Source organism: Thamnophis elegans, chromosome 10 (assembly GCF_009769535.1).
Source record: "Thamnophis elegans isolate rThaEle1 chromosome 10, rThaEle1.pri, whole genome shotgun sequence".
Lineage (NCBI taxonomy): Eukaryota > Metazoa > Chordata > Lepidosauria > Squamata > Colubridae > Thamnophis > Thamnophis elegans.
This window is the reverse complement of record NC_045550.1, coordinates 25,634,558-25,640,801: the sequence shown is the minus strand read 5'-3', so window position 1 is coordinate 25,640,801 and position 6,244 is coordinate 25,634,558. Positions and strand designations below refer to the sequence as shown.

The following is a 6,244-nucleotide window of genomic DNA, read 5'->3' as shown; positions in this document are numbered from 1 at the left end:
TACAGGGCAGCCGTCTGTTTATATTGGATGGCGGCCCGAGGTAAGTGTGTCTGTGCAGGAGCTGAGCACAAAAACACACGCCCTACCAAAACCGAACTTCTAGTCAACGACGTCCTCGCACCCTGCAGGCTAAAAAACTTCCTTCCTCCTGACGTCAATAATCCTGCCTGCCACGTGGTTGCAAAAGAGGCCTCGCCGTCCCTCCCTCGTCCACAATTGATTGGCTAGATCACGGCAGCCTCTTCGGCCTTTGGAGAAGAGGGCCGCGGAAGGGATTGGCTGAGACGCAAACGGTCGTTTCTCTTCATTGGCCAAACGTATTGCCGCAGGAGCCGAGTATGAATGGCCGGAGGTCGGTTTGAGAAGGGAGGTTAAAGCTTCCCTGAGCTCGGGCAACTCTGGCGGATCTTCGAGAGCCTTTGAGGGGCCGGCGACCCCCAGCAGAACGGCAGACGCCAGGTCCGTGAGTGCCTGCAGAGCTTGAAGGCCTCGCCCTTCAGCCTCGCCCGCCGTTCTAAAATTCTGGACGGGATGGAGAAGGGAGGGGAGAAAGGTGATTCCTTATGGCCGCCCAAAAGACGTCCGAAGGTTTTCTAGCAATAATTCAGACAAACCTGCTGAAATTTATTTTAGTTAGGCGGATTCCGGCTGCTGCGTATCTCCAAAGAATCCAGAGCGCTCGTGAGGGGTGGGGTTCTCTGAAGCGAGGGACTTGCCCTGTATTACTCAGTGGATTTAATGACTCGCAGAGAGTCCTACTTATATATTAATGGTTTGCTGACACTTGCGAATATCGGAGAGAATTCAGTGAAGGCCCATTCGACTGAGAGGCTACAGAATTGTATATTTCAAACTGAAGGAGAATAGTAATAAGGATACAAACTTGTTGGTTTTAGTAGAAACATTTGTTTTCTGTAACACACATATATTATGCCTTGTATTTGTAAGGTGTCTGGCAAATGTCAGATCCTTGCCATTTGAACTCTTACCAATCTGCAATCTATGGGCATAGAATTTATCCCGGAATGGAGCTGTAAAGAGCTGTAAAACTGACACCTTTGTTATGTCCCCCCTTCCACCTAAGAAGGTATCTCACCTTTGATCTGTGCCCTTCACAACAGGGGGCCAAATGGGAACAGAGGAAAGAGATAATGCTGATAAGGCTAATGAGGAGTATTGTAAAGCCAGGATGTTATTCTAGGATGTCTCTAACTGAATGAAAAGGAGCTTACACCTTCTCTGAAGGGTAATTCTTCCCTGCATATCCTTGGGGTACCTTGAGAACAACTGACCATCATGGCTTTAAACTTTGATCAAAGAGTAAACACTGATTGTTATTCAACCCCAAGTTTAAGTCTTATATATGGCTCATTGTGACTTGGATGTGTTCTCAAACTTCTCTGGGTCTCAATGTATTCTCAAACCTTAAAAAACCTATCTCCCTCTGGAATTCAGGACCCTTCTAAATACGAGTGTCCTCAAACTCTGATATTATAGAATAAATAACAGTGTTCGGCATTGTAAAAGGATGTGCTTTTACCCTCGTGAGAACGGAGACATTAGTAGTACCAATAAAGGAGAATATTTTTAGCTCAGGGATGAAATGTGGGGTCCCTGGTGCTTTCTGACTTTGCTTGTTTTCTTGCAGACCTTTCATCATCAGTGCTAGTAAGGAGACTTAGCAGCACTGATGATATTACCTAGTTAGGGTAATGAAATGTCTGCAAGAAAAGAAGCAAACTCAGAAAGCACCAAGGACCCCCCTGAGACATTAGTGTTAGCACACACACATACCCTTTCAGTCAGATTGGTGGATTAATTGAAGTGCCTCATTGATCTAATCTGCCAGTTTGGCAAATACTCCAGTTCAAATTGCTGTTGGTCCGTCATGTGTTGCTCACTTTTCTTACGTACTTTTTGGGCATCTGGATAGGTAAGGGTTTTCATAGGAAATTGTAGCTGTTGTTACTAGGCTTTGTCAAACACAAGGCATGTCAGAACCTGAAAGGCTGATGGAGAAAAAAAATGTCCTGTTGTTGACTAAGAAAACTTCCTACCCCAAATGGATCCACCCTGGTACTCATACCAGTTTAAGTGGAATAACCTGGAGCTCATGTTTCCTGCTAATTGAGTAAATGTGCAAGTCCTGACTTGACAATACATATTCTATCTACTACTATACATGAATTACCATACAGTTTTCACATTAAGCTGCAATATCTGAATGTCAGTGCCTTTAGTCTTAAACAATGAAAAGCTCTGAATTAACATTCTTGAAATATTGCATAACTGAATAACCACAATGGTAGAGAAAGGAGTCTGCCATGGATATTTTAATTTGGATTCTTGCATAGAGCAGAGAGTTAAGACTTAATGACTAAAATGATTCCTCTGTTCTGAGGAATCATCATCTGGGAGCAATTAGGATGAACTGTGTTATAAGGAAATTTAGTTCTGACCTGTGATCCCAAAATGTAGGTACCTCAGATTAAGGCTCTTAAACATCTATGCGTGCTTCCACAGACCCAGGTTATGATAGGAAAGAGGAACTGCTGTCAGGACCAGTTAACCAATCTGCTTCTTCCTGGTTTTGTCCTTTCTACAGAACCACCATTAGCTACAATATGGAGAGATCCTAGCACCATGGGAACTCCAGCCTCTATTACCCGTGATTTGCCACAGAATCAAATCGCTAAATCATGTGCTAGAAAGAGAGCATCTGCCAATATTTTCCAGGGGGTGGGCTTACTGCAGTTACGTCGTCTCTTCCGTAGCAGTGGGGATATGCAAGCAGAAGAACGAGCCCAGCTAATTTGGGAGCGTGCAGAAAGCCAATGCATTACTCGGGCCTTACAACAGCTCCACAGAAGACAGAGAAAACTGAAGCTGCAAGCCAATGGGAAGCCTCTATCTGGAAAGGGCAGTAGTACCAGATTGCTAGAGCTACAGCACTTCAATCACTTAAGGTATGATTTTGAAATTTGCTCTTATACCGCTTTTTAATTTTACTTAGATTGCTGGTACTGGAAACAGAATTTGTAGGCTCTATTCCCTTTCCCAGAAACTTCTTCAGTTGCTTTCAGCTAAGAGTGTGAACATATTTTTATTCCGTTCACAGTTGATTAATGTACTGTACATCTTTTTTTAGGAAGGAAGGTAAGAATTTATTTAGCTTGGGTTTTTTAAATTGAAACTGTTGTTCTGGCATGTATTTAGAGGTACCCTTAGTTAGCTGCTGAACTATTTAATTGTGAACTGTGAACCATTCAATTGTAATATATTTCTAATACAATTGGTATTGTATAATTATTAAACAGTAATAAAAGCATGTATTGGGAAGTTTCTTTAAAAGGTTTCCAGTCTTGAAGTACCTTTTGTTAAATGATATTCATGGATATTACAATATAACCAAATTTATGTAGAATTGATTTTTCTCGGGTTTTCAGAAATGGAAAACAGATTTTAGCTCATATAGCGAAATAGGTAGGTGAATAATTTATAATATTGCAGATCAGAAGAAACAAAGTTATAGGAAACTGCAGTGGGAGAGAAGATGAAATGATCAAATGTGTCATGATATTTCAAGATAACCTCTACCTTTTGGACGTGATGTGCAATTAATTATGTAAGGGACAGTGCTTGCATCATAATATTACAAACATTTCATTTTCTCATTTTGTTGCCATCTGGGCTCGCTATAGGCAACCCTGGGCAAATTCTTTATTCTCCCTTCCTATTGTTAAGGGTTGTTAAAGCACAGAATATATCCATCATGGCTAAATAACATACTGTAAATCAATAGTAGACTGACATTGAGAGATTATTTGGATTTTATTTTCCATCAGTTCTAAGCAGCATGATCCATGACAAATTATGGCTGTAGTCTAAAACATCTGGAGAATATATTCTTCTGCTAACATAGCAAGAGGATATTGAGTTGAAGAGCAGCTGTATAATTTTTTTGTTACATTAGCAAACTAGCATCACAATGCTTTGCTCCCTATTCCTTATTTCTTGATTGTCTGCTTCTAAGAAAAAGGAATATAATGCAATCCTTAATGAGACTTTTGTTGACCCACAGGATTGAAGATTGTGATACATCTACTGCTCTTGATGGTGACAGTAAGAAGAGACAGAAAGAGATAGCAGATGGAAGTGGCCACTACATTGCTTCCCAATCTAGGAAGAAGGAAAAAGAGATGGATGTGGCTACGTACACAATGAAAAATGATTGTGATCTTATGCCAATGGTTGTAGCCGAGTGTAATCAGACTAGCCTGGAGAAGCCTCAAAGGGAGAATGTCTGACAAATGATTGCAGGTAACAGCAGAAAAAAAATTGAAAAATTATTTTGCTCTAAAGCACTTTGGTTTGCTAATTTAGACTTGATCAGTTTATGTCAAAGCACAAACACTACGTATTTTGACTATTTATGGTTTATATTTAATAAAGCTTCCTGTCTAAAGATGTCTCTGAATAAAAGAGTCCAAATGTCTCTGTAGTACATAACTGTTTTCTCCCAAGAGATCTTTTGAAAAATTTACAATCAGAATGCCGAAGAAATTACTTTTCATTATTCCACATATGCAAACTTACCACTATTCAGAGGTGGTGTAGGTAAACACTGTTAATAACTGCTTCTGTATTTATCTTCCATCACCTGATCTACTTTTACAAATTGTTTCAGAGAAACCAATTTGGTGATTATGCATTGTGTGCATTTGTCCAGCCTATGAAAACATATTGGCCTTAGCGTAATAGCTTTATGATATCACGATGTAGGAGGCCACATTCCCTCACATCACCAGCTTCAACAGTTTTTGCTCAGCAGTGTGTCAGAGAAAAGAGTCTGCCCTACCAAAGGCCTGGAATCATTTGTTGGCAGTATGCCGTATATGAAAAGGACTACATCAATTTTAGAACTGCAAGCTGCTTACCTTTGCTTTGAACATTGAACTGGCAAGGTTTATTTAAATAAAAGGTTTTAGTAAGTACAGCAAGTTTCTGAACATGTTTGCTAACTCATTGCAGATAGAACTAAATGCTTTCCCACTGCCACAAATGCACACAAATATTCTAAAGGCAGGTACCTTTTCCCTACAATTGCAGAAAAAGCACCACAGAAATTCTATTAAATCCACATCTATATTCATAGGTTCATAATATGTATAAGATATATAAAAATGAGGTCTTTAGCATGAGAGAACCCATTGTTTCATTCAATCTTGTCTGTCAAGCTTGCCATCTTTTATCAATTTTACTGTAAGTTGTTTAATTGTGAGCCATCTGGCGTCATTGGGAGTCAGGCAACACTCACGTTTGATAAATTATTACCTTCTCCAACTAAGCCTTAGGGAATCATTTGACTTTGTATATAATTAGATTCAGTCAATATATTAACCCAGATTATCATACCCTTGATGCTATCTTCATATAGCCTACTATGCCTTTGCAAATAAACCATGATAACCTGGCACATAAAAAGATAATTCAGTTTCTGTAGCCTGCTTGAACTACCAAGGATCCAACTATATTCTAGCCTAGAGCAGTGCCCTCCTAATTTTTTTTCTTTCGTTACACAAAACTGTTTATCAGAGAATCTTTTTTATCCAACATAGGTAAATACTTTAATTTAAATGTCCCTGTTGTGATTAGGTAATAGGTTCGTGTGTCATTACCAAAGAAAAACCACATTTACCCAATTTGAGATAATTTGCTGTAGTCTGAAAAGCGCTGACCTGGCCCTAGAGTAATATGTGAACCAGTTATAAGCAGCTGCAGGACAGCATGATACACTTAGCTGCTTTTTCACTTCATGGACACGATTGACAGCTGCCAAGGAACAATTATGTCATATTGCCATTCAAGCACTGACAGGAAGGTCTGACTTCCAATGGGCAAAAAGTTACACTACTACTTACTTCACCTCTGCAATTGTTTCTGAACATTACTAAATCAACATTTGGAAGTGTGTCAAGGCCAAATTAAACAGCAGCATAGGAAAAAATAAGGCACAACAGTTCCCAGGAGACAATATACAATTTTGTATCACCCTAAGCCTAAATGTAATGGTTTCCCTACAACTCTGGAATATAATCCTGTAATCCCACTCCATATTTTAATATTGAATTTGAAAAATTGATTTTCAGTCATTGCACACATGCAATGCTTTCAGCATAGAACATGTAATAATTAAGTCAGTTCTAATCGGGCAACAATGATAAATGATTAAAATACGGGAAAG

At 39.5% G+C, this 6,244-nt stretch overlaps 1 protein-coding gene across 2 annotated transcripts; it reads left to right on the top strand.

The window, feature by feature from the left end:
• Positions 1-243: 243 nt before the first annotated feature.
• AVPI1 (arginine vasopressin induced 1) lies at positions 244-6,209 on the top strand. 2 transcript variants are annotated; one of them, XM_032224953.1, is made up of 3 exons: positions 244-459; positions 2,606-2,966; positions 4,082-6,209. In XM_032224953.1, the coding sequence occupies exons 2-3, from the start codon at positions 2,644-2,646 to the stop codon at positions 4,305-4,307; spliced, it is 549 nt and encodes a 182-aa protein (XP_032080844.1). In that variant the 5' UTR covers positions 244-459; positions 2,606-2,643; the 3' UTR covers positions 4,308-6,209. The 2 variants fall into 2 exon arrangements, with proteins under 2 accessions (XP_032080844.1, XP_032080843.1); XM_032224952.1 differs by having other exon boundaries at positions 244-553.
• Positions 6,210-6,244: the final 35 nt, after the last annotated feature.

Coding starts and splice junctions, on each gene's coding strand:
- AVPI1 (XM_032224952.1), top strand. CDS start 532: ATGGAGAAGGGAGGGGAGAAAG. Junction 554..2,605: donor GGAGAAGGGAGGGGAGAAAG/GTGATTCCTTAT, acceptor TCCTTTCTACAG/AACCACCATTAGCTACAATA. Junction 2,967..4,081: donor CAGCACTTCAATCACTTAAG/GTATGATTTTGA, acceptor GTTGACCCACAG/GATTGAAGATTGTGATACAT.